Source organism: Equus przewalskii, chromosome 2, assembly GCF_037783145.1.
Source record: "Equus przewalskii isolate Varuska chromosome 2, EquPr2, whole genome shotgun sequence".
Taxonomy (NCBI): domain Eukaryota; kingdom Metazoa; phylum Chordata; class Mammalia; order Perissodactyla; family Equidae; genus Equus; species Equus przewalskii.
Genome location: NC_091832.1, coordinates 38,431,186 through 38,450,071, shown reverse-complemented (window position 1 = coordinate 38,450,071; position 18,886 = coordinate 38,431,186). Strand labels below are relative to the sequence as shown.

Sequence of the window (18,886 nt, the reverse complement as noted above, 5' to 3'; positions counted from 1 at the left end):
TCTCTCAGTTTTAAAACTTTCTTCCACTTTGGGACATTAGGAGGCTTGTGTCTCTCAGGGACCCCCATCCCCTCATCATGCTCTGCTTGGGACCCCACCCAGGGCCATGTCTCCCCGGGAAAGGCAGGCATCGCATCACAAGGACCTGCTTAACGGGGGGTCGGCTTCTCCGGCTCTGCACTCTGTGCCTCGGCAGGACTGTTGGCAGGAGCCTCCTGTCCGCAGCTCCCCCGGGTCCCCGGGAGTTTCTAAATCGCATTTGCATGCAGATTGTGTCCTTGAGCTCCACACCGCAGGCGTCTGGCCTTGCATACTAAAACGTCACGGCCCCTTCATGTCAGGTTGAAGCTGGACTGCCTCCCAAAGCAAGGGAAGCCGCTGAGGGCCGTTTCTCTTTGGATTCTTTCTGAAAAGAAGCTAACAGTGTGTTGTCACCCACATCCTCAGACTTGCAGGGGTTCCTCTTGTCCTCCTCCTTGTAGCTGCCTGGAATCTTAGGGTTGACCCCACTGTTCATAGCTTGACGTCTTCGGGGAAAACTCGCAACAGGGTCTCCAGGTGGGCCGGGCAGAGAGCCAGTGCTCAAAGGGCAGCGTCATGAGATGGCCACACAACGTCTTCACAGATGGTGACTGGCTTCCTGTTGTAGGGCGTTGAGAACCTTCCAGCAGGTACTCTCACAAGGGTACAGAGAGCTGACATCAGTGTGGAGTGTGGATAAGGCCAGAAAGGGGGTACTTAGCACCCCAAAGTACAAATAATCACAGGGTGCACCTCACTTCAAAATTTGAGACAAGGGCATTTGGCAGAGGCTTTCAGATGCTGGCCCAGGGCCTTGGAGTTGGGCCAAATGGGCTTGAATGCCGGTTCTGGCCTTCATCCCTGCATGACCTCGGGTGAGTCACTTCTCCGTCCTCAAGGTCCTCAGCTGTAAAATGCAGGTCATCAGGCCACCCCCATCAGGTTTTTGTAAGAATGATTGCATTGCACGAAATAAGCATGGATCCTAGAACTCAGCAAGCGCTCCATGAGCAAGAGCTGTTGTTGTCTTTATTGTGACAGGAGTTGGTCTGTTATTAGTGTTGCTATGAGTAAATAAGAGTCGTTATTATTATAAAGTGTTTGGTAAATAAATTTGGACTATATTTGAATTACAGCAGAGTTTAACTTTTTAAGCGCTCGCCAGCATTTTGGTAATACTTATACTTATTTAGGTACACTTGACATGCTAATTGCAGATATTATCTATTATTAAAAGCAGGTCCTCTGGTTTTATTCACTTATGTTTATTTCTAGTTTTACATACTTGGGAGCATATTCACTATTTCGATTTAATTTAGGCTTAAAAAAAATCTTTTATGGATTCAATGAAAAGTGAAGAGTAAGTTGCAAATTCTGTGTGAGGGACCAAAGGGCCACAGCCCACCGTCAGCTGTGTGAAATGGCCAGGGTCTTCCAGGACTTGAGGTTAAAATCTCCAAGATTCCAAAACGTTGCCATCAAATACAGCCAATGGAGAGGAAAGGAGTCTGAGACCCCAAAAAGTCAGAGGACAGAGCAGGAACCTTCTTTGAAATGTTGTGTTTGTCTTACCGTTTCATGTGAGTTTTGCTCTCCATTCTATATTTCCTTGTTTTATCATAGAAATGGGCTCCTCTCCATCCGTCTAGGCCCTGTAAGGGCACTGGGATAGGGAATATGAGTCATTTCCATCCCGGCCCTGGGGACCGGCAGGGGGATGTGAAACATGAGGCTAAGCTCTTGCACTAAATACAAAGGTGCAATCTGGGTAAGTCTGGAAAATGGAATGTAGAGAAATAAGGGAGTGAAGAGTTGAAAGGTCTTGGGGTTGAGATCCAGGCTGGAATCGGGGCAAGAGAGGAATGGGCCAGCCAAAAAGTGTGAGCCCCAAAACCCGCCCTAGGGTGCCTATCAGATATGAGCTGCACTGAACCATCAAACGAGGATGGCCTCTCAGCTCCTTTTCAGGAAATTAATTGGTTCCAGGAGTGAAGTTAGCCTCCCACCAACGGGGAGCACGTTCCGTCAGGACCACAGCTAGGATATTCAATCTTCTGTCACCAGAAGGTTGACATGTCCTTGGCTCTATTTCCTCCTCCTTGAACCAAAGCCCATTGTCTCCTTGCAAATTTGCCTGGACTGTGACATTCAAATGAAAATCCGTGCATTATGCCCAGACAAGTCTTCTGGCTACATGATTTTGTCATAACCCATTTCTCACAGGGCAACCTTATTGTGATTTATTCCCTGGCAGGTCCTATTAGGTCGAAGTGGATTTGCCTTTGGTGACACTGGGAGGCTGCACATAAAGAGAAGGGAAGCATTTTTTGAATGCCAGCGAACAAGGCACAGTCAGAGTCCGTCTAGGTGTGACCACTAGGTGAGAGAGAGTTCTTGAGCTCCGTGTGGACCCGCGGAGGAGGGAGACACCGAAAGCAAAAGCACCTATTATCTTTGTGCAAATTGATTCTTGTCTGCTGTTGGGTTGCATGAGAGTGCTCATGGCCGTGCTCCGGGGGAGGTAGCCTTTTGTGCTGACTCTGAAGGCCATGGGCAGGGTTGGCAGGCGTGCAGCTTTCTCACTGCAGTAGTGGATGGAGACGATATTGGTTACAGGCCGTGGGACTGTGTTGCTTTAATACCAAGCTGTTGAGATCTTAGGGCCTGCACTTCATAGATTTAGTGTAGCACGGATGGCTGCATCCTTTGACCTGGCTAGAAGTCTGTTTAGTCCAGCGGGGAGAACCAGAGGATCATGGAGCCTTTCACAGTACGCGGTTGGATGGCCATGGCCAAGTTACTAATACTGTTGAGTCTCAGTTTCCCTAGCAGAAGGATGGAGCCAATAGTACCTAAGGCATGAGTTGTATGAACACAAAATGCAAAGACGCATGCAAGGTGCCCGGCCCACTGGTTGACATTGAGTAACCGCTTGATAAACAGCAGTGGCCATTACTGGTGGTGGCGGTGGTGTTTTTGTTGTTACCCCCACCTTCCTCTGAGTGAGGCGTGGAAACGCCAGCCTAAGAAAACAGCGTAGTTCCTGTGTAGTCTGGACACCTCGAGAAATAAAGGCGAATGGTGTAAGTAGCATCGAACACTTCAGATGCAGGACCCGTATTAAGCAGGGCTCTCCTGGTACAGACACCAATTCAACCAGCTTGAGGACAAGGAGGGAAGCATCGCGAGGGGTCAGGGCTGGAGGCAGCTTGGTCTCAGGATGGACTGGAACGAAGGACCAGACAGGTGGCGGGCCTTGCAGCTGCTCTCCCGGTCCATGCCATTTCCTTCTCTCTCTCTGCCTCTCCAGCCGCCTTTCTGACATCCAGACGGCACTCTAGAAGATGGACTTCCACTCAGCAGAGTTTCCAAGCTCTCCTTCCAGGCACAAACCTCACTCCATGCCTCAGCCCCTATTTCAGGCCCCCGGACAGTGCTGGTCGGGCCCAGTCGGATGGGAGTGAAAGGAAAGGGTTCCCTGGTGGGCTGGGAACACACAGGCTGTGAGAATGGGCAGGGGGTTGGTTCCCCACGAGCCTCCAATGCTACGGGGGACATCGATCCCCAAGAGCTGCCCTCTGGGGCAGGGTAGACTCTGAGGGTCGGGTCAGGACTAGGCCTGCCCCAGGTCATGGGAATTAGGCTGCGGCCATGGTAATAATCAAGGTGATGATAGCTGAGTACTATCATAGAATACTGACTCTAGGCCAGGTACTGTTCTAAGTGCTTAATTTGCATTGATTGCTTTAAGCTTCATTGATGTGAAGGAGACATGGCTTTATTACCACATGACAGATGAGAAAAGTGATGCCCAGAGAGGTGAAGTCACTTCTCCAAGTTTACACAGCTTGTAACAGACGGAGGCAGGATTACGAACTCAGGATGTCTGGCTTCAAAACTCATGCCTCTTAAAAGGTCTACCCACTTCAACGGGAGGCAGGCCGGACCACCCCCAGGCTTCTCTCTGGCCACGGGTTTGGGTTTCTACGTCTTGGGCCACGTTTATCTTCCATGATGTGTCCTGAACCACATCCCCCGCCTCAGGACTCACTCCAGCTCCCCCTGGCCTTGTGGTCATTAGCCCTCAAGCCCGACAGGCTGGATCAGAGCTTGATTGTGTCACCCCCTTGCCTGGGCGTCCTCCACGCCTTGTCATTGCCTTTATCTTGGCCTGTGCTGTCACCTCTGCTGCATTATTGCTCGGCATCTAAATCCACGTGCATTTCTCAGCACCCACCACGTAACTCTGCATCTCTTGCAAGTCTGTCCGTTTAAAGAAGTTGGCGGCACATTCTTTATCAGCATGTCGAGTCCTTGGTTCTAGGGGTTAATTTTGTTGCTGACTTTTAAACCTGAGCAGGTAGGTAACTTGTGTCTCTCTTGTTGGTGCCAAAGTCACATATCAGGGCCTGTCCGCATTTCGCCACAAGACAAACCCCAGTTGTAGGGTCAACAGTGTCATCCTCACCTGCCAGGGTCCACTCAGTTGTCTGATTCCGGGAGGATGTTCCAGCGCCAATTTTTTTTTTAGGTCTGTGATCTGGAGCTGATCACCTTAGCTTTTTTTTTTTATGTAAAATATACAGAGCAGAAAATTTACCATTTAACCTTTCTAAAGTATACAATTTTGTGGAATTTAGTACATTTACAATGTTGTGTAACCATCTCCGCTATCTTGTGCTGGAATATTTTCACCACGGCGAAAGGAAATCCCGTACCTATTAAGCAGTCACTCCTGCCCTCCCCACGGTCCCCAGCAACCACTAATCTGCTTTCTGTCTCTGTGGATTTGCCTCTTCTGGACATTTCGTACAATGGAATCATACAATATGTAGCCTTTTGTGACTGGTTTCTTTCATTTAGCATGTTTTCGAGATTCATCCATGTTGTAGCATGGATGAGAAAGTTCTTTTTATGTCCAAATAATATTCCATTGTATGGATATACCACATTTTGTTTATTCATTGATGGACATTATCGGCTGATGGACATTTGGGTTGTTTCCACCTTTGGCTGTTATGACCAGTGCTGCTGTGAACATTCATGGTCAAGGGTTTGCTTGAATGCTCGTTTTCAATTCTTTTGGTGATATACCGAAGAGTAGAATTGCCGTTTCATAGGGAAACTCTATGTTTAACTTTTTGAGGAACCACCAAACTGTTTTCCGCGGTGGCTGCAGCATTTTGCGCTACCACCAGCGATGTACGAGGGTTTTAGTTTCTCCACATCCTTGCAGTCAGCATCAACTTTTGACTTGCAGAATGAGTTTTATTACAACAACGGGGAAAAAAAATATACCTGAATTATTTAGGCTTCATTTATTTAATGAGACCGTATTAAAGCAAGAACTGGAAACTTGTGAGCATTTTAATGCAAAATACATCATAGAATTTGAGATACGCGAAAAGCAAAAGTTGAACATGGCGGGATAAATTTGATCATTAGTTCATATCTATGGACCGTATAAATGACAAGGACATAAAATCTGGGACGCTTCTTGTGGCAAGGCTGTGCTCCGTGACGTGATTCATTTGGTATATTTTTCTATAAAAATGTCCAATGGCCCATCTCAGTGACAGCTGGACTCGGCTGCATAGAATGAGTGCTTGGGTCATGTTATTATTTTTGCCTGTTCTATATTTCATCTGATCTATAAAAACAGAGGCACAGTCTGGTAAGCTGTTATTCCTCTTCTGAAAACATTAAGAAATTTTATGTGTACCTTCTATTTTTGCTAATGACACAAAATGTTGAAACTTGTTGTTCTTTTTCTTCTGCCAACCCATGAATGTGCCATCCTGATCTGAAACCTAAATAAATACTCATTAATGTACGGTTCAATTCAAATGAGTATTTCATATCCATAAGCCTGCTATAGAAATAAATGTTTCTTCAAATTTGTAGACCAAAATAACAGGAAATAGATTTAACATCATTTCACATTCAGAACCACCAACCAAATAAACTGGTTTTTATGACTCGATTTCCCAAACTTAGGTAGGTAAGAAAGCATATATATGGCTCTTCATTCTGTGATCCCTCGTACATTTTAACAACAGTGTTATTTGGCTGAGATTTTTATAGGCCAAATGGAGAGGAATGTGCGTAACACCTTATTCCCGGGCGATGGGGTGGCAGGGTAGACAAAGTGGAATGAAGTTGGCTTTTTCTTCACTTATCCATTCTTTTTTCTTCCCTTTTGGACAAATGTTTATTTGTTCAAGTACTGCTATGTGCCAGTTGCTGTGCTTAGATCTGAGGATATAGTGAGGGTATTGTGGTTATCTATCACTGCATAGCAACCATCCCCAAATGTTGATGGTGTACATCAACACCCTACTATGCTCACAGTTTTTGAGCTAGGAAAAGGGGAGCTCTGCTCCAGAGTGACTGGGGTCTCATCTGGGGTACTGGAATGGTGGACATGGCTGGGATCATGTGTCTAGGGCTTCAGTTATGGTGGATGGCTAGATTCCTTGGTTCTTCCCTACATTGCATCTCCTGGGATTGGAATGTTCAAGGTGGCGTCTTCACTCACATGTCTGGACCCTGGGCTGGCTGGCTGGCTGGGCGTCTCTCTCTGTGCAGTCTATGCATGTAGGTTTCCTCAAAGCTTGGTGGCCTCAGGGTAGTCAGCCTCCTTATATAGCAGCTGGCTTCTCCCAGAGCAAGCGTTCCAAGATCATGAGCAGACGTTGCAAGCCCTCTGACAACGTAGGCTTAGAAATGCCAGCATGTCACTCCTGCCCCTTACCATCGGTCAATCATGTCACTGAAGCCAGCCGGACTCATGGGAAGGGATTTATACTCTCTCAACAGGAGGAGTGGCACGAAATTTAAGATCATCTTTAATCTTCCACAGAGGGAGATAGACATTAAAGAAATAATCACCCAAATAACTTTTGCAATGAAGAAAAAGTGCAGGCTTCTTTAGAGTAATCAGGACTTCTTGATTGCAAATAACAGGAGCCCAACCCAGACGGTCTCATGAAAATAAGGGGATTTACTGATTCACTGACTGAGAAGGCTGCGGCTGAGTCTCAGCGCTGCAGGGACGCGGTCAAGAATCTCCTTTCCTGTCTGTCAATGGTTTAGTTCACTCGGTTGGTTTTGTTCTCAGGTGGGGGCCCCTCAAATGATGGCTACAAACACCACCAGCTGCTCATTTCTACCAGTTTAGCAATCCCAACTGAAAAGTAGGGGCTCTTTCTTAATAGTTCTATCAAATGATCCTGGGGTCAAATCTTCTTGGCCACGTTTGGGTCACGTGCCCTCTCCTGAACCAACCACCACGGTTGCCAGGGAGATGAAATGCTTGAGTGGGCCAGGCCTGGACATGCGCCCACCTCCAGGACCGGGAAGCGGGACCAGCCCTACATGAACCACAAGTGGGGTTAGCTGTTTCCACAAAAGGGAAAGAGAGTTTCTTTTATTAGAAGAAGGTGGAAATCAATGCTAACCAGACAAATACATAAAGTGTCCAGTACACAAGCCTAGAAACACAGGGTGCCCTGCCTGGAAGTTTAGGTCCACAGTGAACGCAGGGAGGAGGACCTTCCTGCCTGGCGTCATTGCTTCCGATTACTGGGTTTGCAGCTGTTCAGCTTTCCTTACGTGTGAAGCAGCGGACTAGTCATAACTGGGGATCCAAAGTGAATCCACGTGTGGGTAACGTAGGGGCTCATGGAGGAAAAAGATATGCCCACCAGGTGGCAGTAGCGCACACGGGCTTTATTGGGTGCAGCCTCGACAGGGGTGTGTGCAGGGAAGTCCCTCGCGGCAGGATGTCCAGAAGCGCAGGGGGTCCATACTCAGAAGGGGAGGAGGGCAAGGGAACTCCCGGGGGAGAGAGGGACCCTAGAGGGGACGTATGCCTCCAGGTGATGGCGGTCACGCAGCAGCACAGTGGGGAGTCTCTGGTCAGAGGGCAGCATGGCTTGGGGTCTTTATGTCCCAGGGCTTATTTTATCCATGGCCAGCAGATGTGGGGTATGCAAAGCAGACAGCCTCTAAAGAGCTAAAATCTGCTCATTTGGGCTTTATTTAAAACAATCAGATGTGTAAAAATTTGAGTTTGGCACCTGCTGGGTTTTGAGCTAATGGGTCTCAGCCAGCAGTGAAGAAATAAACAACCTGGGCCAATATGCAGAGAGCATCTTGGCTTATTTATATCATAAGGAGTTAACAGTCGCCCTCAATTAGAAACGTAGCGACTAGTTCATGTCAGCAAGTTAAAGACGAGGTACAAACTGTGGAAGAATAATCATAATACTTAATGCTTTTTACGTACTTAGCGTGTGACAGTTACTGTGTCACGTGCTTTATGCGAACTGACATTTAATTCGCAGACAACTCTAAGAAGTTGTTACTATTACTATTCCCCATTCACAGATGGGAAAACTGAGGGGTTAAGTAACTCCCCCAAGGTTATACATCTGGTTGGGGGGACAGACAGGACTGAGATCTGGGCAGACTGGCTTCAGCATTCACACTCTCAAACCGACTCCACAGTGTCTTCAGGAAGCTGAATAATCTTTCTTGGCTTCAGTTTCTTCCCCTGTTAAAGTACAGGGAGATGACCGAGTGACACCCCATGGTCAGTCTGACACTTGTACTCCTGGGATTGCTCTGTGTGGTACCCCAGCTGGAAATGTGTCAGTGCAGGCTGCTAAGCTACGTCCTAAAGGAAAATGGAGTGATAGGAGGTGGGGAGCAGACAGGCAGGTAGGTCAGCCCAAAAAAGCGCAGCGGGAGTGGGATGAAGCAGAAGTGGTGTGCAGAGTGGAGGTGGTGTAATGTAGGAATTACGTGCATGGGCTCTGCCTAGGTGTGAATCCTGCCTCCCTCACTGACTAGACGCATAATCTTGGGTGAGTCACAATCTGAGTTTTTTCATTTGTAAAATAGGGACAATGATAATGGCACTGACTTCAATAGACTTGTTGGGGTGATTAAATGAGATAATGCCTGTCCAACCTGTGGTATAATGCCTGCCAAATAGAGAGTCCTCCATAGATGTTTGCTATAATATTATTAATAATAGTTATTATTATTATCAGTGAAGGAACCATGAGGTGGAGAGAAGACGCTCAAGAAATGTAGGTGGGGAAGCATCAGTGAGCGGCTTCAAGCCCTAGCCATTTTCAGGACATGCAGTGTTTGCTGTGTGCTGGGCCCTCTGCCATCTGCTTGTTTTACATTTGTCAAAAAAAAAATCCAGATGTGTTCCCTGCCCTCACTTCTGTTTTGCCCCACTTAGCTGGTGTTGGTGGCATAACATCCTATTTGTGGCATTGTCTCTAAGTAGACACCATGCTGGGTTGGAAGTGTGGTATTGTGGCAAGATTGTGACAACAGGCATTGGAGAGTCATGGCCTTGGGTCTCATCTCTGCTGGGTAAACCTGTCTGAGCTTCAGATTCCTCACCTCGAATAGATCTTTAACAATACAGTAATAACAATAATAACATTTTTTGAGAACTTACAATGTGCCAGACATTGGGAGATGTACAGTGACTCGCTCAAGTTCAGCCAGTTGGTAAATGTCAGTGCTGGGTATGAACTCGGGCTTCTGGCCTGGGAACCCATATTATTAATGGCTCATCACTGTTCACAAAGGTTTAGAAAGCCCCTGACATAGGCTAGGCACCCAATAAACTGTAATTCTTGTCATTATTATCATTACAGCTAGTTGAGGGGCAGGCAGGATTGAGACCCAAGCCAGCTGGGTCTAGAATCTGTACTCTCAAACCAACTGTTTTTATTCATTCGACAAATGTTTCCTGAGTGGCTTTTATTTGCTAAAATTTGGTGAACAAAATTCCAGTCTTGCCTTCAAGGGAGTCGCCTTTCAGCCCACAGACTGTGTAACAGTCAGCATTCAGTAGGCTACGCTCCAGTAACAAACATCCCCCCAAATGTTGGTGCTTTGCGGAAGCAAACATTTGCTTTTCACTTACGTGTCTTCTTTATTCTGGAATCTGGGCTGCTGTCATGGCAAAGGGGAAAAAATAATAGTGGGACATGTGATGGCCCTTGGAGCTTCTGCTTGGACATGGCATAGCTCCTGTCTGCTCCGTATTTAATTAGCTAACGCAAGTCACATGGCAAAGCCTGACATTATTTAAGGCAGGAAATAGTTTTTTTCACCAAAAAGGTCACCAGGGAGGCCTCCGGGGAGGGGTCGTCTCTATGAATAGGTTCAGAGACGAGCAGTTTTGGAAGCATAATTAAATCTACCACAGATGGCTCCTTAAGCAATTACAGTACAACACAGTAAGTTTCCTGATGGAAATGTCTATTCTTTGAGCAGAGGAGGGAGTGCTTAACTCTTTCAATTTGTCTTTTGAATTTAGAACAAAGTGAAATTTAGAGCATGTTTTAGTTATTGAGCCTAATTTTTTTTCTGGAACAAGAATAGAGAGAATTGTAATAGACGCATTTTGAGAACCCAAATTCACTAGCCTAGTTAGAATGAAAAGCACTGACAGTAATTCCTCCCTTCCAAGACGTGACATAAGGAGTTTTGTTCATAGCAGTGTCTGTGTGTCTATAAACAAAAGACTTGGGAACTGGGCTGTCCTCAGAATGACTTAGGGAAAAAGGCTCGTTCTTGAGAAAATTGTGTCCGTGTATTGGGAGGTAGGGAAAGGGAGGGCAGGATGGTGGTGGAAAATGTGGCGTGAATCATCCAGAGATTGGCCCCAGACCCTGGGCGGGTTATTTTGATACCTGCTTAATTGTTCTCCTTATAGCTCAGTGTGCCCCAACCTTCCCGTTTGCAACTAATTTAGAGAGGATATATAGAGGGTTTCAAAATGCACAGTCAACTCCAAAATTCATTTGTTGTTGTTTTTAACTTCCCATAATGGAACTTAACTTAGATCAGAAGTCCACGTTTCTACTAATGGTAACTCAGTCCCGTCTGGTTGAAATCTTAGGATCTTCTGGGTAAATATCAACTAAAGTCAAATTGCTCTCCCTACCCTTTCTCTTTCCCTTCTCTTTGGGTTCTCGGGACGTTTAGGTATTGTCCTGTCTTGGGGATGTGTATCTGGCCTGTGAATCTCCCTCTGGACACTTCTGGACTCAATGGAGGTATCTCCAGCCTCAGTGATGCAAAGGGAGACTGGAGGTGGGGGATGAGGGTGGTAGGGCGGTAGTGTTATCTCAGATCCTCTCTGAATTAAAATGCCATGTGGCTGTCATTTCTACCCTAATATTGGCTGCCTTATATTGGCATGGGCACTGAGAGACTGCCGGACCCAGCTGCCTAGGGCGGGATATAAGACATTAAGTCACTTCTGTTTTCAGATCCCCAAATCTATCTGGGTGTTTCTAAGCATCTTCTTTGGAGAATGAGGATTCAGGGTAGGCAGGAATCAGGCCCCATGCTTTCGTGTTCATCTTTCTCTGTTTTAGCCAGCCCCTCCTCCCCCAGTCCAGGAAAGGATCTTAGAGGCTTCCTGTGCACTGAGAAACTGCTCTGATGTCATATCCTGTATTCTTCCTACTCCATGGCTTATAGTTGCAACTTTATGCTCAGTTCTCCAAGTTTGACTCTCCATAGTTCAAAACCATCATTTATTTATTTGTTATTTGTAGTGTTTACTCTAGGATTTACGATATGCATATTTAACTTAACCCAGTCCACCTTCAAATAGTGTACCACTATCTGAATAATATATATGAACCTTACAACAATATACTTCCATTTGCACCCTCTCATTCTTTGTGCTGTTGTCATATCTTTTACTTTTATAATACGTTACCAACCTTGCAATACATTATTATTTATTTTTTGCTTTAAAACGTCTATTATATTTTAAAAATTAAAAATGATAAAATATGTTTATGTTACTCATATATTGCTCCTTTCAAGCATTCTTTTTCTCATTTTTGTAAATAGAAGTTTCTATTTAATGTCACTTTCTTTCTGCCTAAAGAAATTCCTTTAGCATTTCTTTTAATGAAAGTCTGCTGGCGATGAGTTCTCTCAGCTTTTGTTGATCTAAAAATGTGATTATTTCACCTTCATTTTTGAAAAATATTATTGTTGGTTATAGAACTCTAGGTTGACAAGTGTTTTTTCCTTTGGTACTTTCAAGATGTATGGATTGTCTTCTGATTTGCATAGATTCTAACGACAAGTCTGACATCATTCTTGTCTTTGTTCCTATGAATGCGATATGCGATTTTCTGGCTGATTTGAAGATTTTCTCTTTCTCATTGTGTGTTTGTTTGTTTAGTAATTTGATTATAATATTCCTTGGTGTAGTTTTCTTTGTGTTTATCCTGCTTGGTGTTTATTGAGATTCTTGGATTTGTAGGTTTATAATTTTATCAAATTTGGAAAAAATTTTGTCCATTATTTCTTGCAATATTGTTTCTGCCTCTGCCCCCATTCCACCACCCCACCCCAGCCTCCAAGTGCATGTATGTCAGATGGCTTTATATTATCAAAGAGGATCTGTTCTTTCATTCTAGGTAGTTTTATTACTATAATTTCAAGTTCACTGATGTTTTCTTCTGCATTGTTGAATCTGCCATTAATCTCATTCGGTAAAAATTTCATTTCAGATATTCATTCATATTTTTATCTCAAGAAGCTCCCTTTGGTTCTGATTTAGATATTCAAGTTTACTCTCCCTTATAATCATGTTTGATTTTACAGCCTTAGCATGCAAAACATATCTACAAGAGCTATCTTAATAGCTGTGTTTGCTAATATTATCACTTATTATTTCCGGGTCTGTTTCTATATATTGATTTTTCTCCAGACTATGAGTCGTACTCTCTTGCTTCTTTACATGTCTGGTAATTTTGTATTGAATACTGAGCATTATGAATTTTGCATTTTTGGGTGCTAGATTTTGTTACATTTATACAAAAAAATGCTCACCTTTTTTTCTGGCAGGTATTTTAGCTACTTGCAGATCAATCCCATCCATTCAAGGCTTACTTTTAAGCTCTTTTTGGATAGGCCTACAGTAGCCTTTATTCTAGTGATCATTTAGCTTTGTTTTTAAAGCCAGACCCTTCTGGAGTCTCCACTGAATGTGCCCTTTATTCCAACAAGGCCCTTCCAGTTCGGCTGGTCAGCATGTGAACAATGTGTGGCCCTGTGAGATCTCTTGGAATTATTTGGCTTATAGCTCCCCAAACTAACTGCTCTCTCCTGGAAATCTTTTCTCTCCTGGAATTCAGTTTCTTGCCAGGTCATATAGGGTTTCATCCCACCCATACACAGAATTGATAATCAGCCAACAGCTCAAAGAGACTCCTATGCAGAATTGTGGAGATCTGTGTAACTCTGTCTTCTTCAGTGCTCTGTCTTGTGAATTATAGCAAACTTAGCCTTCCCAGTCTCTGTCTCCTCAATTCAGTGGGAATGCTGGGCTCTCCTTGGGCTCCTCTTCCTGTGCTGAAGTCTAGACATTCCTTTTTTGCAGAATTCCTGGTGATGATAGGACTCAAGTTGGGTTTTTTCCATTCTCCAAAGGATCGTAGTCTTGCACTGTCTGTTGTTCAATGTCTAAAAATACTTGTTTCTAAGATATTGTACAGTTTTCTAGTTATTTACAGCAAGAGAATAATCTGCACCCTCTTACTCCCTCATGGTCAGAAGCAGAATACTCAGAGGCATTCTGTTGTATACTAGTTCTTGATGACTACTTTTCACCTTCAGAATTATGGTTAGTGCAGTGGTTTTCCTGAGAATGCCTAGCATTTACTTATTCTTGGTTTGAAAGGATAGATTTACCTGAAAATTATATAAATTCTATAAGGAAAGAAATTTTAACTCAAGGAAACATTAGGAAATTAATTCAACAATATTTATTTACCTTCTATTTGCCAGGCATTGTTCTAGTTGTTGGGTATATAACCATATAAGAAGAGATTAAGAAAAAAAAATCTCTGCACTTACCAAGTGCATTGTAGAGAAAATAGAGAAAGAGGCAACGCGCATAATAAAGTGAAATCTTAAAATCTGTAACGTGTCTGACGGCAAGTGCTACGTGAATTATAGAGAAATAATAACCCTCCTGGCACATATGTGGCACTGATTGGAAAACATGGCCACCGTCCCTTCATAAACCGTAATGATGGAGGCCATCTGCTTAGAGGTAAAATACCCAGCTACATCACCATAAATGTAAATCTAGTCTAGGGCCGTCCTCTCATGCCCTGTTAATCTCTGTAGTTTGTAAACACACTTACCACAAAGTCATCTTCATGGAAGTATGTGCTAAATGGTTTCTTTCCAGTTTCCGCACCAGGTCTGGATGCTCCATGAGGGTAGGCGTCATGTTGGGTTTTGCTCACGCTTATATCCCCAAGCACTCCTTGTAGGCTTGGCATTTGGAGAGAGTTCACTAAATATTTGTTAGCTGTTACACACACGTGTGGAAGAGATTCATGGATGTACCGGCTTCCTGATACCTGCCTGGGTTCTTCCTTATATGAACACCCTCGCTTCTCCCTTTAGAATTACCAGCCAGTGGCTCTTTGAAAGTTACTTGTTGTGATTCCGTTTTCCTTCTTTCTCTTTTTTGCAGCGGTGCAGTCATTGCACACCCTAAATGACCAGATATCCCATTTTATTGTCACCAAGTCGAAGGCGTTGGAGGAGGACAAAGACCCCTTTCTACCCACGGAGAAGGAGACGCTGAAGAGTTCCATGATACTGATGCGGCACCTCTTAATGGATGCCCAGGTACAGGGATCAACCAAGAAATTCTCTAGAGAGCTGGTGGTGTCCTTTTTGTTTCCTTTTTGGTATACACTGTGCAAAAATGTTCAACTACCACACTTATTTAGTACTGCCTTTGTGATAAATAGCCATGGAACAGACATTCCGATATATTGAGTATTGGATTTCTGATCAGGTATTATTTGGGATTTAGTGTTAAAATAGCTTGTTTTTCAGTCAAAGTGGTAAGGCTTAAAAATAATACCTATGTTGTCTCTGAGAATTTAGCAGATCTCCCATTAGCCTTGGAAAAGTGAAAATCCATTTACATAAAAATTTGGCAGTCATCAAAGCTGGCAAAGGCTTTGGAGTGGAGCAACACTTATCCCAAACAGCATGGCTGAGTAACTAATGAATATTTTGGTACACTTGCCGCACCACCAGTAAGCGAATCAGCACTGGGGGTTTTTTTGTTTGTTTGTTTTAATGCTTCTAATGAATTAATTACTAGCAATGAAGGTGTTTAGCTCATTGCGTGCTATTGTTGACATGTTATTTTTCAAGGTTTCTCCTTGAAACCTTGCACTGTTTAATTGAAATATTTAAAAAATAATGTACCTACTCCTTCTGGCTTTGTTGGTGGGTCTCTCCAGATATGTTGCTAGGCAAACACCAGGTGTTTTAAAAGAACTGATAGTTTTCTATGTTGGTGAAGCCAAGCTGAACTAGATTTTATTGTCATTCCTACCTCTTCAGTATCGAGAAATGTTTCAGAGAATGTTCTTCGGGTTGGTGATTTTGTATCCGTTTGCCCTGGAGCTTTCATCCTGAGCTTGTTTCTGTGTAACAATGGTGAGGTCAGAATGGCTGCTGGTTTCCCCGCATTCAGCTCTGTCTCAGATTTTGAACTGCGGTCTCCTTGCTTTTGTTTCCACCATAGTGGGGTTTTATGTTTTATTTTTAAAATCGATCCTGAAGCCTGGATCTTGTACTAATAAGACTTTAACTGGCAAGGCTTTGGTGCATTTCTCACCTGTCAATGTTTGAATCCGTCCCACGGGATTTTTCGAGCCCCTCTGTTGAGATGGCCCAAATTATGCAAAGCCTTTCATTTTCATTCAGTGTCCTCCCTTCGCCCCTTTATTATGAGCAGCCCATTCAGCTTCTTCTTTCTCCCCAAGCCTGTCTGGTGGAGAAAGGAAAAATTCTGAAGCTATAACAGCCAATTTTAAAACTGGGGAAAAAGGGAAATTTAGAACAATTTACCAAATAAAAGAGAGCAAATTGTTCTTGAAAGGATTAGCTTTCCTTAACGCCTGGACCCAATCCTACAGTTAACACCCCAGCCAAGGGAACTATCTAAATGAATCCCCAAAGATATTGTGTAAACTCCAGTCTGCAAAATCTAAAAGAACGAAAAAGCCATTCATTTTTCCCCTCTCCTGCGCATATGAGCTTACTAGCGTCTAGAACTGGATTTCGAAAATGCCTAACATCGCTTCAGGAAATATTTTCTCCTCCTAAATGGCGAATTCATTTGACAACTTTTATCCTTAGAGGTGTTGATTATAACGTTTCCCTTTTTAATCTAATGGCACTAAAATATCCCATATAATGTGGTTACTGTGCAGGAACATTTTATTATCTCCTTTTCCCCTGATCCCAAATCAATGTGCGCTAGAATTTTCTCTCTAGTGGCTAAAGTGGACGAGGATAAGGCAGATGTTCCGCTAAGTCACACCCTCTAAATGGAAGGTGGGCTGGCTCTTCTTCGGGAAGAAAAAAATCATAGGCGGTCCGGGAGGAAAGTGCCGGTGTCTGGAAATAGTCTTTCTTTCGCCTCCTATTGTTCGAAGGTCCCTCCCTCTTGTCTTTCAAGCTAACCTGGGATGATGTGGGTTGTGATGAGTTTCGTCTAAAAGTACCACCCTCATTTTTTTTCTTTCAAAACCACTAACTTTTTGAAACAGTATTTGTGATTTTGACTCTAGGTCCGTGGCTGAAGTCAACTCGAATCATGTTACCTAATAACCCCTAATAACCCCAGGTTCAGAGGTCTCTGAAATCCACTCTCCAGAAGATGAGTGTGGCCAGGCTTAGAAAAAGCTAGCAACCCCAACATTTGGGGGATGGCCAGGGGCGATCTGTGGTTTTCAGTTTTGAAGTAGACATCTAGAGATACATTCATTTTAATAAGAATCTTTATTGAGCATTTTTAGAAATTCAGTTAATTTCCATTCATTTTTTTTTTTTACATTGCTTCTTACTTCAATACCAAAGGCAAATGAATGTACTTATTTCATATTCTAAGTTTGTCAATAATGAAAGGTCAACAGAGTGGAAATATAATCCAGGTACCTCCTTCCATTCGGGCTGCATTGCGTGATATTAGTAGATGTCTGATAGGTTTGTGTGTTGCAGGATGGAAGCCCCTCAAGAGTAGGGCCCACACCCCTCGACTCGGTTGCTGTAATAACCTGCTCAGCTCCGTACCCCAGGGACTCTTAAGGGTATTAGATTATGATGAAATCCTCTGACATCAGCTGCAAGTTGAATGAAGTCAGGCAAAAGGTATTCCAGAGAACCTGGACGCTGCTTCGGGAGTGACTGCTTCAAAGGCATAATCGATTTAACTCACATCTGTCTTGGGGGCAATAAATCCTGCTTAGGAGAATGTCAGAGGCAAAAGCATTGCTGGGCTATGAAATTCCACCTCTGAGGATTATCAAACAGTATGCCCAGAGCAAACACATCTCCCAAGTATAATAGGGGGGCTGGCGATGATTGGCAGGTCTGACAATCCATCCCAGAGAATGGAATCAAGAAGGAACATCTCACGTGGGCAGCCCCGAGACCCGCGATTATTTATTCATCTCCGAAATGCCTGTCTGGACAGTTAGCGGGTGTCTGAAAGAGGCAGAGCACCTCTATTTGCATTCCGTCCCTTTTGTAATCTGTGGGCCTCTAAATTCAATGAAGTGTACCATTCAGATCGCATTTGAAACAGGATCTTGTGGCTTTTATTCCTGAGAGCTCTGTGGAAACCCAAACTGCCGACTCAGCCTCGTAAGCGATTAGATTCATAACACCAGAGAGGCAGTTCTTTCTGGTGGAGATTAATTCCTTTACTCGTACTGTGTGACTCTGCATGCTAAGAGGGGTTGATTACAGCAAATTAAATCTCCTATCGGCATTTCTCCCCTCCTTACCCCCAAAGACCTAATATCATTATCTATTAAGAGGGGAACAAAAGCTTGGGAAAACAATAGGATCACTTTGTTGGCAGTAAGGTCCTCCTCTCCAAGGCTGGGTACCCAAAGGGCGAGATTGTCCATGAGTGGCCCAGGAAGGGCCCGTGTCCCGCTGACCCTCTGCCGCTGCACAGGCCTGGTGGTGAGTGAGGCCTCCCTCCCAGCATCGTGGCTTGCCTGGGTTTGAAGGGGGAGCTCCTTTGAAGGGAGGCTGAGTCCTGGCACACCTTTCCTGGAGTCCACCTCTAAGAATGAAGTAAGCAAGCCTTTAAAACAGAAATAAACCGCACAACTGTCATCTCTAAGCAGGTCTGTGCTTTGGCCTGACAAAATGCAAATGCTAGGTGGCAATAAGGGAAATCTGTGTTGTCTTCTGGACGGTCCCTTCTCTGCTCTGCCCTCCTCATCCCGTCTCTCTTCGCTTTCCTTCCCTCCTTCTATCTCTCCTCCCCAGCAGGTCCCTCCTTCCTTCCCTCCCATCTTCTGCTTCGTCCTCTCTCCAGCTCCTCCCCCCCCCCCTTCTTTCGGAGATGCAGAATGAGATTCTGCCCTTTCTCTCCCTTCCCTGCCTTCCTCTTTTCTTTTCTCATCTGTCTTTCTTTCTGTTCCTTGTGTTCGGGGAACTTGAAAGCTTTTTTGCCAAAGCCCTAAAATCCCCTTGCCAAGCGGGCGGGAGAGCAACAGCAGGCGGCGGGGCGGTTGGCAGGAGGCAGATGGGGCCCTGCCAGGATCAGAGACTCAATGTGATTCGGGTGGCTTCGTTTTCCTTTCTAGAACAGTCTAGAAAGCTCTGCCAGTTGATTATGCTTTCTGATTAATTTCTGGCAAAATCGGGCCAATTTAACATGAATATATTGGCTATTCAAGCTGCCTGGACTCTGTCACCCTCTAGACTAGACTCCAACGGGGAAGTGCTGTGTGGA

General features: G+C 44.4%; 1 protein-coding gene across 4 annotated transcripts in view; it reads left to right on the top strand.

Moving 5' to 3' along the window:
* Window positions 1-18,886, top strand: part of KAZN (kazrin, periplakin interacting protein) — a 1,021,468-nt gene that overhangs the window by 220,297 nt on the left and 782,285 nt on the right. For all 4 annotated transcript variants that reach the window (XR_011535473.1, XM_070602791.1, XM_070602782.1 and 1 more), the window contains one exon: window positions 14,579-14,736. Coding sequence is in view for 3 of the 4 variants with exons in the window: in XM_070602791.1 (XP_070458892.1) it covers window positions 14,579-14,736 (158 nt within the window). In the remaining variant the exon portion in view is untranslated. The remainder of the gene's footprint in view (window positions 1-14,578; window positions 14,737-18,886) is intronic.